At 43.8% G+C, this 23,547-nt stretch overlaps 1 protein-coding gene across 3 annotated transcripts; it reads left to right on the forward strand.

Moving 5' to 3' along the window:
* The first annotated feature begins 31 nt into the window (after window positions 1–31).
* Window positions 32–23,361, forward strand: LYAR (Ly1 antibody reactive). Of its 3 annotated transcripts, none has more exons than XM_025385393.1 (10): window positions 32–165; window positions 3,292–3,345; window positions 5,968–6,142; window positions 7,877–7,991; window positions 10,346–10,453; window positions 10,565–10,648; window positions 17,412–17,814; window positions 18,538–18,624; window positions 22,444–22,529; window positions 23,037–23,361. In XM_025385393.1, the coding sequence occupies exons 3-10, from the start codon at window positions 6,021–6,023 to the stop codon at window positions 23,169–23,171; spliced, it is 1,140 nt and encodes a 379-aa protein (XP_025241178.1). In that variant the 5' UTR covers window positions 32–165; window positions 3,292–3,345; window positions 5,968–6,020; the 3' UTR covers window positions 23,172–23,361. The 3 variants fall into 3 exon arrangements, with proteins under 3 accessions (XP_025241178.1, XP_025241180.1, XP_025241179.1); XM_025385395.1 differs by having other exon boundaries at window positions 163–590; XM_025385394.1 differs by lacking the exon at window positions 32–165 and adding an exon at window positions 180–215.
* The last annotated feature ends 186 nt before the right edge of the window (window positions 23,362–23,547 follow it).

A 23,547-nucleotide genomic window follows, 5' to 3' on the forward strand; every position in this document is an offset into this window, starting at 1 on the left:
GGGGGTGGTTTGTGTGGCCGCGGTGCGCAGGCGCGTTGGGTGGCTCAGCAGTGAATTCTTCACCGCGAATCCAAAGAGGCAGGTAGCTGCGGCGCTGGGCCGGCGGCGGCGAGTCCACGTGCTCCCCGCGGCCGGTTGAAACCGTTGGCGGGCGCTGGCTGAGAGGTGAGGGGCGGTGGCCCAGAGGTCCGACCTAGAAGGCTGGGGCTCAGAGAGTGAGTAGGGGAGGGACACCGTCAGCCCCTCTGGGTTACGCATGGAGGAAGGATTTCCATTCAGATCTCACTCCTGCTCTGGGGAAGTGGCAGGAGTCCTGGACTTAGGGTGACCAACTCGTTTTAGTTTTAAAACTTAAAGTCCCGCGTCCTGGGAACCCCCTCAGGCCTGGCCAAACCAGGACGGTTGGTCACCGCCCGACTGGGCTTCAGGCTTGCTGCATGTTGGGGACAGGGCTCTTCTCTAGCCTTGGCCGCGTCCACTCCCTAAGGAGGAGGTCTTAGGATGTAGCGGTCCAGAGCACGTACTTAGGACCAGAATAACTACTGCGTGTGAATCTGGGTTGCCACTACCTGGATGTGGGATGACCTGGTGTAAGTTTTTTTAAACCTCTTTGCGCCTCAGTTTCCTCATCTGTCATAACATATAGAACCTAACTCGGAGGACTGTGATGAGGATTACATGCGTAGAAATGCGTTGACCTCCTATGAGAGGGCTTGGGTGCTCCATAAATGTTAGGATTCTCTGCAGCACCTGCCTCTGAGGAGAGAGGGGGGGGGAATGAGGTGGGGTGTGTATTTGCAACCCTGATTTCTAGCAGAGGAGGGCCACTTGGGACTTCTTCACACTGTGCCCCAGGCTCCCAGGGCCTAGCATAGTGCCTGACACATGGCAGTTTCCCGAGTGAAGGGATGGTGTTTGAAACAGTGCTGGTGATGTAGTGTGTGGGGTGGGAGGTGGAGAGACATGGCTTCTGTGCCTCAGTTTGCTCATCTGTTTAGTGGAGATAGGTGCACCTACTTCCCAGGGCTTTTGCAAGGAACAAGGGAGAGATTCTCTCCTTGTGAATGTTACCCATTGTAACCCTTATCAGCCCCACACACAAAGGTACAGGCAGGATGGTGGACAGAGTATGTTTGTCTGTCCTTCTCTTGCACCATATCCATGGTTTCTCAGAATGCTACCTGTGGAAGCGGCTTGAGTCTTGTCAAGTTGGCCTGACTTCTTGTTTCACAGATGAGAGAACCTGAAGTTTAAAGAGGCAGTGGCATGCTCAGGGTCACAGTGTTCAGTGAGGGATGATGTCCTGGGGTTGCCAGCCAGGCCCCTCAGGTGGGCTGTTTCAGTGGTAGTGGTGGTAATAATGTGTAGGTCAGTGTCTGTATGTGCATGCAAGAATATTTTAAGAATAGTCAGGGCCAAGCGCGGTGGCCCATGCCTGTAATCCCAGCACTTTGGGAGGCCGAGGAGGGTGGATCACCTGAGGTCAGGAGTTCACGACCAGCCTGGTCAACATGGTGAAACCCCATCTCTACTAAAAATACAAAAATTAGCCGGGCGTGGTGGCACGTGCCTGTAATCCCAGCTACTGGGGAGGCTGAGGCCAGAGAATTGCTTGAACCTGGGAGGCAGAGCTTGCAGTGAGCCAAGATGGCGCCACTGTACTCCAGCCTGGGCAACAGAGCGAGACTCCATCTCAAAAAAAAGAAAAAAAGAAAAAAAAATAACAAGTAACAAAAAAATATAGAGGGAGGAAGATTTAAAAAAATCATTCCAATCTCAGAACCAAACCTAAGGGCATGTTTTCAGGGAACTTGGTAGAGTAGGCACCCATGGGGTGAGGAGCCAGAGAAGGTTAGAGTGAATTTATGAAGATAAATGGGTGGGTTGATGGTCATATTTAAAGGAGTATGGGTTTAGGAGGGGGCTGGGTGTAATAGCATTGATGTGCAAATTAGTAGGTCACAGAAAAACCTTTCTACAGTTAGGCAGGGATGAAGCTTTCATATCTGATGTCTTATTTAACTTTCCACCCAACGCTTTGAGTTAGGTATTAGATCCATTTTACAGATAAACAGATTCTGGGAAGTTAAGGAACCTTGAAGTCATTTAGTTTTTAATGACTTTTTTGGCATTAGCAGATGTAGGCTCCAGCTCAGATCCTCTACCCCTGAGCCAGGGCCCTGTCCAACAAAACCTGGAAACCATCTTGTTAAGAGACGACTAACAAGTTCTCAGCCCCTTACTGACCACTGGCTGCTGCCAGTCAACTAGCTTAGCTGTCCAGCACCTGACAGCCTCTCCTGTGACATGGGTGGTCTCCTTGCCCACTGCACACAGGCTTTATAATTAAGACTTAGGGTTCTAATATTTTTACATGGAAAGCCATCTTGTAGAGACTTTAATTTTTTTCCTCTTTGGATGAGGACATCAAGGTCCTAGGTACTTAGTAACCACCAAGCAAATGGCTAGGACATGGCAGGTCAAGATGGAGGCAGGGTGGGAGCCTCGACTTGTTGCCTGGTCTTTGAGGCTACCTCTGCCACTTACTGTGACTTCGGGCAGTTCACTTACCCTCCTGAGCCTTGGGTTTTCTCTCCAGGTGGAGGTAGTATGATCGAAGCAGTCTTAGTTGTGTTGGGTGCAGTCGTGTTCATAAATGGGACACGGCTTCGTAGAGAGCCAAGGATCATGTGTTCTATGGTGCAGACCCCATCATCTTTTTCATGTGTATGGCATGTGATGAGAGCTCAGTAAACTGACCATACAGACAGACGAAGACGCAGCCAGAACTGCACACGCAGAGGACGTGCGTGAGGGCCCAGGTGTATCTGGGTGGATAGTATGGCGTCAGCGTTCAGGAAATGTCTGCCGAATTGAGTTAAAGTGACTGGGCAAGAACACTGCCTTCTGCTTGCCTTTCTTTTTTAACATGCCCATATGGCCAGAAGGAAAGCATGTAGAATCTCTCTAGCTGCACTGGGACTGGGCATTGGGCAGAGGGAGTTGGGGAGCCAGGGAAGGAAAAGAAGACTCTATTTAGATCCAGCCCCATAAAGGGAAAAAAAAACCTGCCATCTTTTTACACTTAGGGCTAAATGTTGAAGTCTGTCACCTGGGAGCCCAGCCAACTGGGTGTCCTCAAAGTCTTAATGCAGTTTTAAGCTTTCATAATTTCAGAAGCATAAATGTTCCAAACTTGCCAAAACATTATTTAAAAGTTTAATTAAATTTCCTTCATGCTTATCTAGTCTTGTGGAATTTGAGTAATACCGTTTTACTTTTTTGTTTTAGGCAATGTTTGCTGTCTTCCATTAGAGGGACTGAATTTCCACATGACGGCTTTTTGTAAGTTTGTAGCATTTACACTTATGAATATTAAGCCTGCACTAAGACCTGGGACACCCTGTCTGCTGTGCAGTTGGGCTGACGGAAGCTTTTGATGGTTTTGAACTTTTCTTTGAAGCCCAAGCAAGTGTTTATGGCATAATTTACAGGTATTTCCGCCTGGGGCTAGGTTGGGTTTGAGGTGTAATCAAGGTGCTGGGCTGTCCTCCAGGCTCGGAATAAGGGAGAGGTGAGCTCCTTACAGATATTAGCTCATTAGTCAAGCAAGTGGACACAGCTGTTCCCATTTCATGGCTAGTGTAAAAATCCAGAGGAAGGTAGGAAGAGATGGGGTTCTGACTTCCTGTGCAATCCACCCATTCTGCCTTAAACAAGTAAAGACCAAATGAAAATGATGTGACAGTTATTTTTTAGCTGGACGTGTAATCAGATTCTAATCATCTTCTGAATTGATACTTAATTACACCGTGGTGTGTAGCCAATCTCCAGAGAGACAGAATGTTTTGCACAGTTACTCTTGAGTATCTTTTTGTCAGTATCACTGCTTTCACTGCTTCTTTCAGTCCCTATATTTTGTTTCCAGCTTCCTTCCTAGGCCTTTAATTCCTGACCTGCCGCTACAGGAATCTCTCAATTGAATCTTAAGCCTTGTCAAAACCTTTCTTCCTCCCATCTCCCACTCTATCAAGAAATAGAATTGTCCTCAGCAATAGAGGTTGGCAAGCTCTAAGCCATATCTAAGTTTCAGGGACTGTTTTTCATTGTTGTATCTTATTAGGAAAGTGCTTGAAAGTTTTTCAGCAGATAATTTGGCATATCACAGCTGCTTTCACCTTGTGCCTGTGATGACAATGTATTTCTTGGTGAGTAATAAGTTATTCCTGCTCTTCCACCAAAGTGCACCCCTTGCTCTTTGAGAATGTGATGTTGGCTCTTGTTCCAGCCTTTGTTCTCCCTTGTCAGGCAGGATAGCTGCTCTTGTTGCCTGACATGTTGATCATCCCTCTGCCTGTTTTAGAATGGTAAGCTGGGTGGTGGGAAACGTGATTCCAGCTGCCAGGAGCTTGACAGTATCACACATCTTTACAGTAACCAGATGAGAAGCTGACAGTTGCTGCAGCACATCCAGAGGAGTCATGTTTTCTTTCCTGAGGATTTGGTGCTAGGTTGTAGCTGACCAAATGCTGTCCGCTTACTAACATACACTGATAGTGAGCTAAGGAGTGGGGCCTGGGACCCCAGAGTCAGGAGTCTGTGGTTTGTATGTAGCATAGAAGCTGAGCTGGTGTTTGATAGTGTCCCACGGGGCAAGAGGCCTCCACAAGAGACCAGCTGGGCCTTTGTAAACCCTGGAGATGCAGCCTGGATGTACCTTTCCATTCAAGGCTGAATGGACATGAATAACCCTGGTTGCTGCTTGGGTGTGGCCTCACCAGCAGTGATCCAGACCCTGCTGGTGGAGGAGCAACGGTGATTTCATGCATGGGAATTCTTTGCAACCCAAGGGTAGATCATTTGTACTGTAAGCTTGTTGGATGAAGTCCTACCCTGAAGTAAATTGCATCGGTTTACTTGACCCTCACTTTTATTTTCATAATAAGAAAGAAAGCTCTGAGTTAAACGGTTCTAGGTATTTTTGCTGTAAAACTTATGATGTAAAACAACAATGCTGTTTTAAAATCTAGTGATTAAAAAATTATGTAAGTGGGGAAAATTACTGTGACTTCTCTAACACTTTTAGATGAATTTGTGTTTTCTTCAGCACAGTAGCATTTCTGTGAAATTTTAAAATGATGTGTATGTACGTGTGCAGACATACTTCTTATTGGGGCAGTGCTCAGGACACCTGGGTTCGTGAACTCCAGTAATTCAGCACCCGGCAGTTGGGACACCTGGACATGGTTCCATTTCTTTCTGACTTGTCCGACAAGCTGCCACATGAAGGAGGCCCCTGGCCACTACAGCTGAGGCACATGTCCTCCTTTTAACCTTTGTGGATATATAGTAATACTGATATGAATGCTTTTAGTGCCATAGAAATTGTGCCCATAGAATTGCCTCTTCTTCACTTTCTGAACTTCACTCAGTTTTCCTCTTGCTGTGTTCTTAGTATATTTGAGGACCTGAAATAGTTTGTAGTGTACACCTAAATTGCAATGCCTTCTATAAGTTTCATATACAGGGAGTTTAAGGTATTACGGAAAGTAAGATTTAACACCCTCAAAGCTCTTCATCTCAAGAGTCAATCTGCCAGGTTTAAATCCTGGTTCTGTTAATTGTGCATCCTTGGGCAAGTTATGTAATCTGTGTGTCTCAGTTACCTCATATAAATTCTGAACAGTAATAGTCCTTCCCTCAGAGGGTTACTATGGGGATTGAATAAGTGAATACACGTAAAGCCTCCAGAATAGTGCCTGGCACATGGTAAGGACACAATAAATGTCAGCCATTCTCATTGTTAATGTCAGTTTTACTTATATGAATGGTGGAATTTTATGTAGATTGCTAATCAACTTTGACTCTGTTATCTTCATGTGAAATTACGGTTGAAAAGTTAGCTGCATGAGCCATTTATGGAATGAGAAGTTTCAGTTTATAATGATATTATCTTTTATTCCTTAGGACAAGACTTAAAACCTGTCTTGGATAGAGAATATTTAGCCATTTACCTCAAAATGGTATTTTTTACATGCAATGCATGTGGTGAATCAGTGAAGAAAATACAAGTGGAAAAGCATGTGTCTGTTTGCAGAAACTGTGAATGCCTTTCTTGCATTGACTGCGGTAAAGATTTCTGGTAAGCTTCACAGAATTCATGTAAATCCATAGTAAATCCAGATCAGTTTTGGAAGCGTTGGCCCCATAAAGCTTGGAAAAATAGTGGCAAATGTGAGGAATGAAATTAAGACTAAAAACTGGTATGGTCCATTGATTATAACCGGTGTGATGCTTTAAAATGTGCTTTACTAGGCTGGGTGCAGTGGCTCATGCCTGTAATGCCAGCACTTTGGGAGGCCAAGGTAGGCGGATCATGAGGTCAGGAGTTCAAGACCAGCGTGGCCAACATGGTGAAACCCCATCTCTACTAAAAATACAAAAGTTAGCCAGGCGTGGTAGTGTGCGCCTGTAATCCCAGCTACTTGGGAGGCTGAGGTGGGAGAATCGCTTGAACCTGGGAGGCAGAGGTTGCGGTGAGCCGAGATTTCGCCACTGCACTCCAGCCTGGGTGACAGAGCAAGACTCCATCTCCAGGAGGAAAAATGTGCTTTACTAAACAATTTGCTTTTTGAGAATACGTTAAAGAGAAGACTAGGGGAAGGGGAATTATGATGATGAGAGCATTCACTCAGTGACACTGGTTGCTATTGCATTGCCACTGTTACCAGACCCAGGGAACCAACTGCATGGAAGATGGCTCCAGGGTTTTAGAGCCAGTTCCGTTAGGCCTCGGGCATCGTGTGCCCGTCACAGTGAAGAGATGGACTTACAAACCAGAAAGTGAATTTACGAGCTCACGGCTGGGGAGATGACTGGTAGCAGAGGAAACTATGTCCTCCCTGGAAAATCAGAGGTGCTGGTGGAAGTGAGGCTCTTCCTGGCCCCCAAGTGTCAGGAGACACTTCCATGGAGGAAGCCTCTGTGAATGTGAGGAGTTAGCCGGGAGGGACAGGACAGATCCTGCCTTAGACACTATTTCTTCAGGTGGGTCATTTGCAGACGGCTGCCCTCTTGAATTTCATGTTCATTCCCCTTCAGCCTCAGAAGGTCCAGGCGAGAAGCTAGCTTCGCCTGCATCTGCCCTAGTGTCCTCTGAGGCATTTAGATGGTACTGGCTAAAACTCTGTTTTAATTCATCCTAGAGCAGTGATTTTTTGGAAACTGCTAACCTCTGTTCAGACCTAATCCTAGGAGGAAGCTTGATACATAAAGTAGGTTAAATTTGAGTTTTCGTTAGGGGACTTTACCCTGGACCTTGTCCCCAGCATTTCCCTAAAGAACCCCATGGAGCTTTACAAAGATTATATGAGAGCAAATTGAGTTTTCTTTTTTCCCAGGACCCTAAGGTATCCAGAACTGTTGGTGACCTCATGCTGCCATTTTGTATCTGTTTTTGATTTATTCTACAACTAATTATTGCTTGTCCATTCTATTACCAGGAAGTCATTGAGATTTTTGTAATTTAAGAAAATGACCCTATTGCATAGAACTATTTTCTTGTTTATTCAGTATATATACACTTATGACTAAAAAAAAAAAAAAAAAAAATACTGCCTATCAATTTAACTTAAGGTGTTTATAAAAATGGGGGAAAATTTTCGCGATGCGTTTTATATTGAAGACTTTGGAGGAAGGGGGATGTGGTTCTGACCAGGAGGTTGTAAACATAATAAGTGAAATCGATGGGGTGCTTGTGTGGTAGACACGTGTGAAAATACACAGTGTAGGCTACAGAAGATAGTGGCGGCATGCTGGTATTAACACCTCCAACTTGGTTATCAGTCTAATGGCAGAACCTTTGATCACTTTAAAGGGGTGATGACTATAAAAACCACGTGAAATGCATAAGTGAAGATCAGAAGTATGGTGGCAAAGGCTATGAAGGTAAAACCCACAAAGGCGACATTAAACAGCAGGCGTGGATTCAGGTAATGTCTTTCTAACTCATTGAGTAGCTTCCTTTGACAGCTTCCGCTTTCTTTGGAAGCCCAAGAGACTAAATGTGTCGTCCCTGCAGACAAGCCCTGGAAACCTCATGTCCTAGGATAGACAGGTTGAACTAAAACCTCTTGAAAAAGAGTTCTTTGGCCGGGCATGGTGGCTCATGCCTGTAATCCCAGCACTTTGGGAGGCCGAGGCAGGCGAGTCACAAGGTCAGGAGTTCGAGATCAGCCTAGCCAAAATGGTGAAGCCCCGTCTCTACTAAAAATACAAAAAATTAGTCAGGCGTGGTGGCAGACACCTGTAATCCCAGCTACTCGGTAGGCTGAGGCAGGAGAATCGCTTGAACCCAGGAGGTAGAGGTTGCAGTGAGCTGAGATTGCACCACTGCACTCCAGCCTGAGGGACAGAGTGAGATTCTGTCTCAAAAAAAAAAAAAAAAGGAAGAAAAAGAGTTCTTTAAAACAGTTGTGGTGCCTTATACCTTTAAACCACATGTTTTGTTAATTTCTTGAAAAAATGTTTTAGAATTTTCATTAGCTTTCCCTTGGCTGTAAAACTGAATGGAACCCTTCTAATCTCTTCCTGCTTCTAGTGATAATGCAGCTTTTATAACTGAAGCCATGTTATGTTACTCTGTCATGTCTGCCAGTCATTAGAATTTGGCAAAATAAAGATACTTTCATCAATGTAGAGAATTTTCTACTTTAAAATAGTATGAAAACATGCACAATAGAAATGGCAGAAGCATTGACTCCTCCCTAATTCACTCTGGAAGTATAACTCTCAGAATGCTACTGATCATTTACAGAATAGGTAGCAAGAGGAAGGATTCAGAAAGGAAGGGGGGAGAATGAAAAGACGGATGTCATCTATGTGAAAATTCTGTGTTTTTCTAAAAACCAATAAAAAATAATCACTCCATGTGATAATAGAGTTGAAACATGAGTTTTTCAGACATTAACTAGCTTCCTGAATTAGCATACTACTAGGGGGACATTTCTGTTCACAAAGGACTTACAAGAGCAGGTTGAGAAGCTAATGAAATCCTGTTTGCGCTGGTGACCAACAGCCACACTTTTGGGCACTCTCTGTAATTCTCTAAAAACCAGATGACATTCCTAGGCCCTAAGGTTGAGGTGCATGGGTCTGTGAGTTCCATCTCTGCTGTTGTCACACTCAATGAAATCCTGTGAAGCAGGGGTCAGCAAACTACAGAAACTTTTTACAGCTTTGTAATAAGTTTTGAAATTAGAAAATATGAGATCCGCATTTTTATTCGTCTTTTCGAGATTGTTTTGGCTATTTGGTGTCCCTTGAGATTCCATGTGAGTTTTAGGATGGATTTTTCTGTTTCTGCAAACGTATATATACGCACATTGGATTTTGATAGGAATTGTATTGAATCTATAGATTGCTTGGGTAGTATTTTTTTTTTTTTTTTTTTTTTTTGAGACGGAGTCTCGCTGTGTCGCCCAGGCTGGAGTGCAGTGGCCGGATCTCAGCTCACTGCAAGCTCCGCCTCCCGGGTTTTTACGCCATTCTCCTGCCTCAGCCTCCCGAGTAGCCGGGACTACAGGCGCCTGCCACCTCGCCCGGCTAGTTTTTCGTATTTTTTAGTAGAGACGGGGTTTCACCGTGTTAGCCAGGATGGTCTCGAACTCCTGACCTCGTGATCCGCCCGTCTCGGCCTCCCAAAGTGCTGGGATTACAGGCTTGAGCCACCGCGCCCGGCCTGCTTGGGTAGTATTAACATCTTAACAGCTTTAAGTCTCCCAGTCCATGAGTACAGAATGTTTTTCATTTATTTGTGTCTGCTTTCATTTCTTTCAGTAATGTTTTTTGGTTTTCAGTAAACAAGTCTTTTGCCTCTTCGGTTAAGTTTATTCCTGATTATTTTTGATGCTGTTGCAAATGGAATTGTTTTCGTAATTTCTCTTTCTGGTTGTTTCTTGTTGTTAGATAAAATGCAGCTTGATTTTTGAATGTGGATTTTGTATCCTGCAGCTTTGCTGGATTTGTTTATTAGTTCTGACAATTTTTGTGTTGACTCTTTAGGACTTTTGACATATAAGACCACATCATCTGTGAACAGAGATAATTTTACTTCATCCTTTGCAATTAGGATGCCTTTTATTTTGTTTTCTTGCCTAACTGCTCTGGCTAGGACTCCAGTGCTATGTTAATAGAAGTTAATCTGTATATTTTTAAGCATAGACATGAATACAGAATCTGGGCTTACAACGTGAACGCTTTAGCCATGGCAAGGACTTTTTCAGTTGGCTTTCATGAAACTCATGTTGGTTGTTTATTGTTTTTCTTTTTTCTTCCTTTTTTGTAGAAAATTAGTGAATTAATAAAGAGACCCAACGTCAGCCCCAAAGTGAGAGAACTTTTAGAGCAAATTAGTGCTTTTGACAACGTTCCCAGGAAAAAGGCGAAATTTCAGGTATGAATTGACTTTCTTGGATGGAGGGGGCTGTGTGGCCCATCAGTGACTGAGCTTGTGTGTACCTGTCCCAGTGGGATCAATAGTTCTTTTTCTTTTTGTTTCTTACAGAATTGGATGAAGAACAGTTTAAAAGTTCATAATGAATCCATTCTGGACCAGGTGTGGAATATCTTTTCTGAAGCTTCCAACAGTGTAAGTCAGATCTGATTTTAGATTTGCAGTGTGACAAAAATGATTAGTAATAATGAAATGGGAGTTTCTTATTTTTGGAAGTCAAGGCAGCCTTCTTTTTTATTTTTATTTTTTTGAGACAGAGTCTTACTCTGTTGCCCAGGCTGCGGTGCAGTGGCGCGATCATGGCTCACTGCAACCTCCGCCTCCCGGGTTCAAGCAATTCTCGGGTCTCAGCCTCCCAAGTAGCTGGGACTATAGGCACGAGCCATCATGCCTAGCTAATTTTTTGTATTTTTTTTTAGCAGAGACAGAGTTTCACCGTGTTGACCAGGCTGGTCTTGAACTCCTGACCTCAGGTGACCTGCCTGCCTTGGCCTTCCAAAGTGCTGGACTTACAGGCATGAGCCACCGCGTCCGGCCCGGCCTTCTTTTTTAGAGAGCCTCTTGGTGCCTTCATTTATGGAAAGGAAGAGACTGAATGCACTGCAGAGACTTCCTTGTTGTAAAGACCAAGGTGTTTCATCCCAATGTTTCATACTGGTTCCAGCCAGCATGTAATGATTTGCTTAGTAATCAGGCAGGGAGATAGATACATGGGAAAGAACAGGAGCTTTGGATTTCTGACAGACCTGGTTCAAATCCCTGCTGTGCAGTTTGCCTGACGTTTGATCTTAGGCAGATTTTTAGCCTCTGAGCCTCAGTTTCTGTATCTAAAAAAAATGTGAATAGTAATATTCATTCATTTATTTAATACTTAACTGATCTGTGCCAGGCCCTGAACAAAAAATCTAAAGTATCCCAGGTGGTAGTACATGAAGGAAAATAAAACAGGGTGAGGACATAGTGACTCGGTGTTCCTCTGGATACGCGGTGAGGGGTCACAGCAGCCTCTGAAGGTTACAGTTAAGGTAGAAGAGCAGTCTGCGTGCAGCGCCTTCCTTCTGTTAGAAGGAGAGTTCCCTTGGAGTAATTAAATCAGCCACCTGTTAGTCAAAGTGGTTTAATAGAGACCCTAAATGTGGACTATATATGTAGAAAATCTTGGTTTGGTATCCTTTAGCCACATTGTTGATTACATGGTTTATTTTTGTGTAAATATCAGTTTCAAAAAACAGTGGGGTCAGAACCCCACTGGTCTTCACTCTTGTCAAATTATCAAGAGTTGATTCATTTTATGTAGAGAGAATACTTTTGGCAGCAAGTGGGCATCAAAATGAAAATTTATCTTGGTAGTATACCTACCATTTGTCTCTTTCAGAATGTACAGATTGACTCTTTGGACCCGTATAACTGATCATTACATTGCCCTTCATGTGGCACCTTTTTTTTATTATTATTATACTTTAGGTTCTAGGGTACATGTGCACAACGTGCAGGTTTGATACATAGGTATACATGTGCCATGTTGGCTCGCTGCACCCATCAACTCATCATTTACATTAGGTATTTCTCCTAATGCTATCCCTCCCCCAGTCCCCCACCCCCTGACAGGCCCCAGTGTGTGATATTCTCTGCCCTGTGTCCAAGTGATCTCGTTGTTCACTTCCCACCAATGAATAAGAAGATGCAATGTTTGATTTTCTGTCCTTGTGATATTTTGCTGAGAATGATGGTTTCCAGCTTCATCCATGTCCCTGCAAAGGACATGAACTCATCCTTTTTTATGGCTGCATAGTATTCCATGGTGTATATGTGCCACATTTTCTTAATCACATTTTCTTAATCCAGTCTATCATTGATGGACATTTGGGTTGGTTCCAAGTCTTTGCTATTGTGAGTAGTGCCACAATAAACATATGTGTGCTCGTGTCTTTATAGCGCATGATTTATAATTCTTTGGGTATATACCCAGTAATAGGATCACTGGGTCAAATGGTAATTCTAGTTCTAGATCCTTGAGGAAATGCCACACTATCTTCCACAATGATTGAACTAGTTTACAGTCCCACCAACAGTGTAAAAGTGTTCCTGTTTCTCCACATCCTCTCCAGCATCTGCTGTTTCCTGACATTTTAATGATCAACATTCTAACTGGCATGAGATGGTATCTCATTGTGGTTTTGATTTGCATTTCTCTGATGACCAGTGATGATTAACATTTTTCCATGTGTCTGTTGGCTGCATAAATGTCTTCTTTTGAGAAGTGTCTGTTCATATCCTTTGCCCACTTTTTGATGGGGTTGTTTTTTTCTTGTAAATCTGAGTTCTTTGTAGATTCTGGATATTAGCCCTTTGTCGGATGGGTAGATTGCAAAAATTTTCTCCCATTCTGTAGGTTGCCTGTTCACTCTGATGGTAGTTTCTTTTGCCCTGTAGAAGCTCTTTAGTTTAATTAGATCCCGTTTGTCTATTTTGGCTTTTGTTGCCATTGCTTTTGATGTTTTAGACATGAAGTCTTTGCCCATGCCTATGTCTGAATGGTGTTGCCTAGGTTTTCTTCTAGGGTTTGTATGGATTTAGGTCTAACATTTAATCCATCTTGAATTAAGTTTTATATAAGGTATAAGGAAGGGATCCAGTTTCAGCTTTCTATATATGGCTAGCCGTTTCCCAGCACCATTTATTAAATAGGGAATCCTTTCCCCATTTCTTGTTTTTGTCAAGTTTGTCAAAGATCAGATGGTTGTAAATGTGTGGTGTTACTTCTGAGGCCTCTGTTCTGTTCCATTGGCCTATATATCTGTTTTGGTACCAGTAACATGCTGTTTTGGTTACTGTAGCCTTGTAGGATAGTTTGAAGTCAGGTAGCGTGATGCCTCCCGCTTTGTTCTTTTTACTTGGGATTGTCTTGGTAATGTGGGTCTTTTTTGGTTCCATATGAACTTTGAAGTAGTTTTTTCCAATTCTGTGAAGAAAGTCATCGGTAGCTTGATGGGGATGGCATTGAATCTGTAAATTACCTTGGGCAGTATGGCCATTTTCACATTATTGATTCTTCCTATCCATGAGTGTGGAATGTTCTATTTGTTTGTGTCCTCTTTTTATTTTGTTGAGCAGTGGTTTGTAGTTCTCCTTGAAGAGGTCCTTCACATCTCTTATAAGTTGGATTCCTAGATATATTATTCTCTTTGTAGCAGTTGTGAATGGAAGTTCACTCATGATTTGGCTGTCTGTTATCGGTGTATAGGAATGCTTGTGATTTTTGCACGTTGATTTTGTATCCTGAGACTTTGCTGAAGTTGCTTATCAGCTTAAGGAGATTTTGGGCTGAGACGATGGGGTTTTCTAAATATACAATCATGTCATTGGCAAACAGGGACAATTTTACTTCCTCATTTCCTAATTAAATACCCTTTATTTCTTTATCTTGCCTGAATACGCTGGCCAGAACTTCCAACACTACGTTGAATAGGAGTTGAATTCTTAGTTTTAACTAAGAATCAAAGATTTGAAATTGCTTCAACTGCAGGGTTTTAAAAAGTTTTTTCCAGTTTCCCTTTTGAAGTATGAACATACTAAGCATTAAATAAAATAAGGAGTAAATAGCCCCTGGTAGACCCTGAGCTCTGCGAAACACAGCCTGTCATCCCCCACCTCTACCTTTGCACTGTGACCCTCCCAGCATACCCTGTGTTTGTAGTGCAGAGCAGAGGGTCCTGAGGCCTTGTCCTCCATACCTTGGATGTTTATCCTCCTGTAACTCTGCCAGATGTCAGGTCGGATGTTTTTCTGCCCTATACCCCATCACAGATAGGACCCCATCTGTCCTATACCACAGTTCACCTGATCACTGTGGATGCAACCGTAATTAGGCCAAGGTCCTGGCTACTTGGAGCTATGTTCTAGTCGGGGAGATAGACAGCCACCTACGGGTCCATGGTGTAATGTCAGGTCCTGATCGGCACTGGGAAGAAGCCAGAGCCACTGGGAGGCCAGGACTGAAGGAGGTGCTCGGTTAGAAAAGAGTCAGGGAGGGCATCACAGAGGAGACCACATTTGAGAAGAGTGTGTAATGAAGTAGAAAGGAGATGGGGAAGAATTGTTTTACCTGTTTATTGAGCAGCCGCCAGATGGGAAAATGTGTGCCTCCCTCTCTTTTTTATGGCCAGGTGCAGTGGCTCATGCCTGTAATTCCAGTACTTTGGGAGGCCGAGGCAGGGAGATCACTTGAGGTCAGGAGTTCGACACCAGCCTGACCAACATGGTGAAACCCCATCTCTACTAAAAATACAAAAATTAGCTGGACGTGATGGTGTGCTCCTGTTATCCCAGCTACTTGGGAGGCTGAGGCACGAGAATCATTTGAACCTGGGAGGCGAAGGTTGCAATGAGCCGAGATTATGCCACTGCACTCCACCCTGGGTGATAGAGCAAGACTCAGTCTCAAATAAGAATCATTTGAACCTGGGAGGCGAAGGTTGCAATGAGCTGAGATTGTGCCACTGCACTCCAGCCTGGGTGATAGAGCAAGACTCAGTCTCAAATAATAATAATAATGATGATAATATTTTGCTAGAAGATACCAACAAAATTGAAGGATAGATGTGAAGTTTCTTTGTCCCCTTCTTCCTAAGTCTATTTCTGACATCATCCTCTGCCCTTTTCCCCATGAGCCTTGACAACTTGATGTTGTTAAACCACTGCTACTGAGAAAACTTGAACTCCTTAGTTCAGTATCCATTTTCTTTTTTTCTTTTCTTTTGAGATGAAATCTCACTCTGTCACCCAGGCTGGAGTACAGTGGCGTGATCTCTGCTCACAGCAACCTCTGCCTCCCAGATTCAAGAGATTCTCCTGTCCCAGCCTCCCGAGTAGCTGGGATTACAGGTGCTCGCCACCACGCCCAGCTGATTTTTGTATTTTTAGTAGAGACGGGGTTTCACCATGTTGGCCAGGCTGGTCTTGAACTTCTGACCTCAAGTGATCTGCCTGCCTTGGCCTCCCAAAGTGCTGTGATTACAGGCATGAGCCACTGCGCCCAGCTTACAGGCCTACAGTATCCATTTTCTTTTCTTTTCTTTCTTCTTTTTTTTTTTTTGTTTGAGACGGAGTTTCACTCTTGTTGCCCAGGCTGGAATGCAGTGGCATGATCTCAGCTCACTGCAACCTCTGCCTTCCAGGTTCAAGCGATTCTCCTGCCTCAGCCTTCCCAGTATCCATTTTCTAATGCTGCTCCTGTAGCCAAGGACTGAGCCTTAAGGTCTGAGTCTAAGTCCTGAGTCCTTGCACTCTAGTGAAATCTAGTCTTTTTTTTTATTGGGTCCAGTTTTGACAACATTGTTCTTCCTTGCTACCCACAATCTCCCAAAGGAGGAAGACTGTAGGTAACTTACCCTGTCATTTGGCTGGACTAACAGACGGGATTTGAACCCCGCCTGCAGGTGCGTCAGCTCAGTGGTTTCTCACACCCGGAAGCAACCCTGGACTGCTGCCACTGGCCACTCCCTTTCTCTCCAGAGGCATCAGGGAACGTGGAGCAGTTCAATAAATTGCTCCAGGTCATCTCTTGAGAAAGGGGCTCAGGGAGTTCAGGAAGGATTGGGACTGAACTGTGCTGATGTCATTGTTTAAAGTAGGATCTATGTGCTGATTTTAATAAGGTAATGCAAGGCTGGGTGCTGTGGCTCATACCTGTAATCCCACCACTCTGGGAGGCCAAGGCGGGTGTATCACCTGAGGTTGGGAGTTCAAGACCAGCCTGGCCAACATGGTGAAACCCTGTCTGTACTGAAAATCCAAAAATGAGCCAGGTGTGGTGGCGCATGCCTGTAATTCCAGCTACTCAGGAGGCTGAGACAGGAGAATCACTTGAATCTGGGAGGTGGAGGTTGCAGTGAGCTGATATTGCACCACTGTACTCCAGCCTGGGTGCCAGAGTGAGACTCTGTCTCAAAATAATAATAATAATAATAATAATAATAATAATAATAATGCATTTAACAGTGGTAACCATGAGAGAGACCCCTCCATACGTAAAGAATAGGTGACCCCGTCTCTACAGAAAATGCAAAAATTTTCCAGTTATAGTAGCTTGTGCCTGTGGTCCCAGCTACTTGGGAGGCTGAGGCAGGAGTGTTGTTGAGCCTGGGAGGCAGAGGTTGCAGTGAGCTGAGATTGTGCCACTGCATTTCAGCCTAGGCAACAGAACAGAGCAAGCCCCTGTCTCCATTGAAAAAAAAAAAAAAACAAGAATGGTGAGAATGGTGACCATTCTTCTAATGGTAACTTTCTAGTCTGAATAATGATGATAATAACTACCATTTTCCAATGCTGATAATTTACAAAACTCTTCACACACAGTGGGCTGGTTTATTGGGCATCACTGTGCTAACAAGCATGTGACGGATCTTCCCTCGTTTCATCCGCCCATGTGTAAGGCAGGAATTACTACCTTTCATTTTACAGATGAGGAAATAGGTTTGGAACAGATAAATAACTTGCCCAGACTAGGAGTTAACAGAACTGGAACTTGAACCCAGGTCTGCAGACACAGACATCCAGTGGTTCCTACCACCCCTAAGTACTCTTATCTGAAAGGCGCATAGTGAACTGGAATGAAAGGCCTTATCTTCAGTGACATAAGGATTCTTCGCTTTTCCAATGGAATGAAAATGTCTGTTCCGTGCAGACAGAGGAGTGGGGACTGGGGGAGGTGCTTTCCCATTTTGTATATTTACTGCTACATGTTAGCTGCTGGTGGGGGGTCACAGTTATAAAACGGTAAGGGATAAAATCAACCATTTTTCTTGAACAGTTTATGTAGTAGCCCAGGCAATAATGTGACAACTCTATTTACACATTTAAAATGAATATGTGTTTCTTGGTTTTGCTTAATAATAAGGAACCAGTCAGTAAGGAACAGGATCAACAGCCACTCCGCCCAGTGGCAAATCCACGTGCAGAAATCTCCGCCAAGATTTCACCCTCCAAAGTGAAAGATGCCGTGGAACAGCAAGGGGAGGTGAAGAAGAATAAAAGAGAAAGAAAGGAAGAACGGCAGAAGAAAAGGAAAAGAGAAAAGAAAGAACTAAAATTAGAAAACCACCAGGAAAACTCAAGGAATCAGAAGCCTAAGAAGCGTAAAAAGGGACAGGAGGCTGACCTTGGGGCTGGTGGAGAGGAAGTCCCTGAGGCCAACGGCTCTGCAGGGAAGAGGAGCAAGAAGAAGAAGCAGCGCAAGGACAGTGCTGGTGAGGAAGAGGCCAACGCGGGTGCAGGAAAGAGGAAGCGGAGGCACTCAGAAGGTAAGTGGCTGGCCAACGCTCCAGGATTCATCTAAAAACCGGGAAAGCTGTGAATTTAGGGTATTTAATCCTGTTAGACCTAGTGTTGTGTGTGTGTATGTGTGCGCGCACGCGTGCACGCACGCGTGCACGTGTGGTTTTAATGTTTTGTTTTTGTTTTTTTTTTTGAGACAGAGTCTCGCTCTGTTGCCCAGGCTGGAGTGCAGTGGCACGATCTCGGCTCACTGCAACCTCCACCAAGCGATTCTTCTGTCTCATCCTCCTGAGTAGCTGAGATTACAGGCATGTGTCACCAGGCCCAGCTAATTTTTGTATTTTTAGTAGAGATGGGGTTTCGCCATGTTAGTCTAGCTGGTTTCGAACTCCTGACCTCTGGTGATCCGCCCTCGTCGGCCTCCCAAAGTGCTGGGATTACAGGCATGAGCTACCGCGCCCAGCTAGACTGTGTTTTGAACCAAGTAAGGGAACGAGCATAAGCTTTGTGGCCAGGCTGAGCTGGGCGCTGCCCAGGCAAATGACCTCACTTCTCAGCTCCCTTCGTCCCATCTCCAGCATGGAGGAGGATAAAACCCTCCTGGCGTTTTGAAAACCGGGGCTGGCTAGGCAGCCTGGAGAAGAAATGAGATGATAATGTGGTGCGTGCCTAGCTTGCATAAGGTCTCATGAAATGGTAGCTGCTGGCGTAAATGCAAAATCTTCTTTAAAAAAAATCTTTCCAAATAGTTGAAACAGATTCTAAGAAGAAAAAGATGAAGATCCCAGAGCATCCTGAGGGCGGAGAACCAGAAGACCATGAGGCTCCTGCAAAAGGTATATCACTGCTGTCATTCCAAGAGCACAGCTGGGCACAGCAGCTCTCGCTGATAGTCCCAGCTACTTGAAGGGCAGGGGCAGGAGGGTCACTTAAGCCCAGGAGTTTGAGGCTGTAGTGAGCCATGGGCATACCACTTTCAAAAAGAAAGAGAGAGAGAGAGAAAAGAAATGCATGGTCCCTTGTAAGTTGGGAGAGGGGCCAATAGTTGCCCCCTTCTGGGGGAGGAAGGTGTAACCTGGGAACTTCTGATAGGGTCTTACCCTCCAGAGGCATGTATAAGAATTTGAAAGTAAAATCAGTTCTCTAGGGTGTATGAGTCAGTCTTACAGTGCCTCTCACCCACTGTCTTTAAGGAGAAAAGTAAAGCAATCTAGTTTGGAAATGTATGTTATCTTGGGAATTTAAATAAACCTAATATAGCTTTCTGAGACCATTCCCTTTCGCTCCTCCCCAACTCTCTCATCCCTGCCTTTCATTGTCCTTTTAGAAGTCCCCTCAGCTGTGCCCCTGCCCATCTCTGGGCCTGTTTCTGGGATCTCCTTGCTTATATCTTCAACCTCAGAATCCAGCCCCTGGCCTTCACGGGCCTTCTGAAATGCTGCCTCTTACACAAAGCTTCTCTCCTGCTTCCTCAGGTCTGAAGCACTCACACCTGTTGGGAGGTGGCAAGTCATCATCTCTCTGCCACTTCCCCCAACCCCCAGGATCCTGCAGTTCAGAACAGGTCTAAGGACTCAAATGGGCCTGCAGCTTTATTAGCAGAGTTCAGTGACTCCCAGCATTGGGTTAGATCCCTTAGCTTAAAACCCCCTTCTCAACTTTGTAAACAGTAGTGCCCCCATATCTGTGGTATGGAAAATTCCAGAAATAAACAATTGATAAGTTTTCCATTGCTTGCTGTTCTGAGCAGCATGGCGAGATCTCTTGCTGTCCTGCTCTGTGCCTTCTTCACCACAAGAAGGATGAGGATAGTACAATAAGGTGTTTAGAAAGAGAGAGAGACCACATTCATATAACTTTTATTATAGTGCATTGTAAAATTGTTGTATTTTATTATTAGTTATTGTTAATCTTTTACTGAGCCTAATTTATAAGTGGAGAATTATCATAGATATGCATGAATATTGAGGAAAAGACAGTATATATATATAGGGTTCAGTACCATCGTGATTTCAGGTATCCACTGGGGGTCTGGGAACTCTGATCCCTGCAGTTCAAGGGGGACAACTGGAACGGTTTTTTTGGTGGTGGTTGTTGTTACATTTTTTGTTTTGAGATCCTTGTAGACTCACATGCAGTTGTAAGAAATAATGGAGACTCAGGCGTCCTTATGTATCCGCGCACCCTTTACCTTGTTGCCACCCAGGATAACACTTTACACAACTGTAGTACAGCATCTCAGTCGGGATGTTGACATTGATCAGCTTCTATTTCCATCGCCATCGCACAAGGCTGCCTCCTGCTGCCCTCTTGCAGCCATAGCCGTTTCCCTCTGACCCCCACCCCCTCCTTAGCCTCTGGCAATCACTCATCTGTTCTTCATTTCTGTAATCTCAGAATGTTCTATGAATGGAATCATACAGTATGTAACCTTTTGAGATTGACTCTTCACTCAGCATTTTTCTCTGAAGATTCACCCAGGCTGCTAAACTGATAATATTCATGTTATTGGTGAGAAGTATCCCATGCTATGCATGCGTCACACTTTCTTTCATCATTCACCTGTTGAGGGACACCTGGGAGGTTTCTAATTTCTGGTTATTAATGAATAAAGCTGCAGTAAATATTGATGTGCAAGTTTCTGTGTGAACTAAGTCAGTTTTTCTGAAGTAAATTTGAGTTGTTTGGGGGTTTTTTGGTGGTGGTTGTTTTTGTGAGATTTTTTTGTTTTTTTTTTTTTACGTTGAGATTTGAAGTTTTTATTCTAAATATTATTCCTTTGTGGGACATATGGTTTGTGAATTTTTTTCAGTCTGTTGTTTTTTCATCATAACAGAGTCTTTTTTAGGGCAAATGGTTTTATTTTGATAAAGTTTAATTTATCAGTTTATCTTATGGATTGTGCTAACAACTCTTTACCTAGCCCGAGAGCCTAAAAATTGTTTTGTTTTCTAAATTATCTTATTGGGTAACTTTTTTTTTTTTTTTTTTTAAACAAATCAACATTTTATGTATTTCAGGTGTACAACTTAATGTGTTACTGTGTTTTATTTTATTTTTTGAGACAGGGTCTCACTATTGCTGTGAGAGCATTGGTGTGATCATGGCTCACTGCAGCCTCAACTTCCTGAGCTCAAGCAATCTTCCTGAGTAGTTAGGACCACAGGTACACACCACCACACCCAGCGAATTTTTAAATTTTTGTGAGGATGGAGGTCTTGCAGTGTTGCCCAGGCTGGTCTTGAACTCGTGGGCTCAAGCAATCCTTCCGCCTCAGCCTCCCAAAGTGCCTGGTTTACAAGCATGAGCCACCATGCCCAGCTCAACTTAATGTTTTATTATACATGTACATTGTGAAATAGTCACTACAATCAAGCTAATTAGCACATTTATCACCTCACATAGTTTACCTGTGTGTGTGTGTGTGTGTGTGTGTGTGTGTGTGTTGAGAACACTTAAGATATATCCTCTCAGCAAATTTCAGGTCTATGTTAAATGCCTCCTAGTCTTACATTTTATATTGAAGTCCATGATTCATTTTGAGTTAGTTGTTTTTGTAAGGTGTGAGATCCTGTTTATGCTTTCAATTTTACCTGGCTTTCTCTCACACGTCTTTGGTGGTTGTAGAGGGGCACGGCCTTGTTGCTGTCAGGTGGGGGCGGAAGTCCAGGCTCACCACTCAGCCTCCATCGGCACCTGTGGACGGCCACTTCTTGCTCCTGCCGGGCAGGGCTCCTGGTGCAGGCTCCACTGACATCACAGCAGGGGCAGCCTCAGGACTGGCCTGTATGGTTGAGAACCCTGAATTCCTGCTTGGCCTTCTGTGACACCATCCCTCATTACAGCCTGGCAAAGGTAGAGAGCTCAGGCTCCCCACTCGGCTTTGGCTGGTGCGGGTGGGGGTGGAGCCACCGTTTTTTCTGTGATGTGAGGCTGTGGTAGGGTGGTTATTGTTTTCTGTCTTGCTAGGCTGCCCTTTCCTGGTTCTTTGCCAAGAGCGCGGGCTTCTGTTGGAACTGTTTTGTCTGTGGCTGTTGGTGTTCAGGTTGCTGGCTACTTGAGCTCCAGATCTGGGGTACAGGTGGCAAGAAGCTCACCTCGTGTTGCTCTGCGGGCCCCAAGGTCCCGGCTGGTCTCTGTCTTTCAGAGTCGTCTTATGTTTCTTGTGTGTATAGTTTCAGGGTTCTCAGTTGTAGTGGGCAGGAGGAATGGGGAAAGTATGTCCACTCCATCTTCCCAGAAGCAGAAGTCCCCTCGATGAGGATTTTTAGTCCCTCTTTAATAGTTTGTGATTGTCCTCTCTCTCATTCCAGGTCAGGCTGCTTTTGCTCATCTTTGTCCTCCCTACTGTGCAGGGACAGCCCCATGATCTTAGTGGATTCTTAGGAAATATGTTGAGTTCATTAAATCAACTCTAGGAGTTTGTCATACCGATGGCACGTGGGCACCTGCTCACTCTTAAGAGCCAGTCCTGTGAAGGGTAGTGAGTGCTTCTAGGACACTGGAATTGAACAGATGCATGGTGCTGTGGAGTCCGGTTCATTAGGGGGTTAACTCATTTCCTGGGAAGCAAATAGGTGTTGCAGAAGTTATTTCTTTACCCTTCTCATAGTAAAACAAAACATTTGTCTTAAATAATATTATTTATATTGTAGGTAAATTCAACTGGAAGGGAACGATTAAAGCAATTCTGAAACAGGCCCCAGACAATGAAATAACAATAAAAAAGCTAAGGAAAAAGGTATGGCATATGAACAAACCCACGTGTCTAACAGCTGGGGAGAACTGATTGCTAAATGTACAATTGTTTGCTTTTTCTTTTTTCACCTAAAACACTGAAAATCTGTGTGTGTCTCAGTGATTTTCAAGCTGCTCCAAAGCCCCTCACACAGCCTCAGCCAGGGTGGTTTCTAGATTTTGGGCTTGTTTATAAGACTTTGAAGAGAGGCTCCATTTATTTAATTTTTATTGTTTGGAAATTATTGTTCTAGGTATTTGCTCTCTTTCGCCTGTTCCAGAGCAATGGTTTCTTCTCCTTTATTTTACTTTGTATCTCAGGGTGACTTACACATAACCCAGCCCCCACACGTGGCTGCTACCTGGGTTTTCACAAGTGGAGCACACCTGAGTAACTTACTCCTGGGTTTCTTTTACTTTTTACTGTTGTCCTATTTCTGGGTTAAAGACAGAACATTTTAAGATAAATTTCCAGGTGAAATACACTCATTTGATGTTTTTCTTTGTGAAGGTTTTAGCTCAGTACTACATAGTGACAGATGAGCATCACAGATCCGAAGAGGAACTCCTGGTCATTTTTAACAAGAAAATCAGCAAGAACCCTACCTTTAAGTTATTAAAGGACAAAGTCAAGCTTGTGAAATGAACATTTCTGTATTTAAAAATTGAATCCATTCTGCTGTCTTCTTCCTTTCACTGCTGTTTATAAAATGTGTAATGAATTCTAACAACTCAAATTTTGCTTTTTGAAGCTATATTTTTAAGTTAAGAAAAAATGTATTTTTGGTATAACTTTTATGAGAAAAGTAAAATATATTCTTGTCCAAACTTCTAAATTTGTTGTGGCAAAAATTATTGAACTTGACAAAATAATTTTGTGTGAAAAATTTTTTTCAGTGTAGTACAGCAACAAGTAAAAAAGTAATTCCTCTTTTGATCAGACTAAAAAGTATTCATTTTAACCACATCGTTTCTACACTTTGTTGTTGTTGTTGTTTGAGAAAGGGTCTCTGTCGCCCAGT

Source organism: Theropithecus gelada, chromosome 5, assembly GCF_003255815.1.
Source record: "Theropithecus gelada isolate Dixy chromosome 5, Tgel_1.0, whole genome shotgun sequence".
NCBI classification, from domain to species: domain Eukaryota; kingdom Metazoa; phylum Chordata; class Mammalia; order Primates; family Cercopithecidae; genus Theropithecus; species Theropithecus gelada.

Bases quoted from the DNA above. Each gene is read 5' to 3' on its own strand.
- LYAR (XM_025385393.1), top strand. From the start codon at position 6,021: ATGGTATTTTTTACATGCAATGCATGTGGTGAATCAGTGAAGAAAATA. The intron at 10,454-10,564 runs GTATGAATTGAC...TGTTTCTTACAG, and splicing joins GGAAAAAGGCGAAATTTCAG to AATTGGATGAAGAACAGTTT. The intron at 10,649-17,411 runs GTAAGTCAGATC...CTTAATAATAAG, and splicing joins TTTCTGAAGCTTCCAACAGT to GAACCAGTCAGTAAGGAACA.